At 62.0% G+C, this 560-nt stretch overlaps 1 protein-coding gene across 1 annotated transcript; it reads right to left on the reverse strand.

The window, feature by feature from the left end:
• Positions 1-24: 24 nt before the first annotated feature.
• J4E82_011762 (uncharacterized protein) lies at positions 25-501 on the reverse strand (the record flags this gene model as incomplete). Its single annotated transcript, XM_051737951.1, has 1 exon — positions 25-501. A coding segment is annotated over one exon (477 nt), but the record flags the coding sequence as incomplete, so codon positions are not given.
• Positions 502-560: the final 59 nt, after the last annotated feature.

The following is a 560-nucleotide window of genomic DNA, read 5'->3' on the forward strand; positions in this document are numbered from 1 at the left end:
CTCGTCGTCACGGCACTGCACTACCTCGTCGAGTTCCATCTCGCCCAGCCCTTCGTAGATGTAGCCGAGCGGGAGCTTGTGCGGCGCCTTGTACTCCAGGATGAAGGCCGCAATGTGGTCCTGAGCGTTTCGAGTCGTGCCTGTGTTGTATACGCAGAACTGGTCGGCCCGAGGACGCGACGAGCTCGCTGTGCTCTTGCGACCAGCGTCCTCCGCTTCTGCCGCATCTGTCGAGCCTGACGGTCGTGTCTTTTTTGCTTTAGCCTGCAGGCGTGGTGACCGCCGTCGCCCGGTCCCCGACACCGTCAGCTGCTCCATGTCTTCTTCCAGCTGCGACTCCGAGCTGAGCGTGTTGGCGTGGTTCTCAAAGCTCACTGAGCCCTGCAGCCCAAACTTGCGCCGCAGTCGTCGGTCGCTGTGCATGCCCTGGATAATCAGCGATACCTGGTCTTCGACGGTGTGCCGCTGGAAGACGTTCAGGTCCAGCTCCGAGCTCATCATCCGCCGCCGCACGGTCTCGCCCGTCTCTTCGAGTGTGTGCAGCGACGTGAAATGCCGTT

Source organism: Alternaria postmessia, assembly GCF_024291825.1.
Source record: "Alternaria postmessia strain BMP 2775 chromosome Unknown scaffold_653, whole genome shotgun sequence".
Taxonomy (NCBI): domain Eukaryota; kingdom Fungi; phylum Ascomycota; class Dothideomycetes; order Pleosporales; family Pleosporaceae; genus Alternaria; species Alternaria postmessia.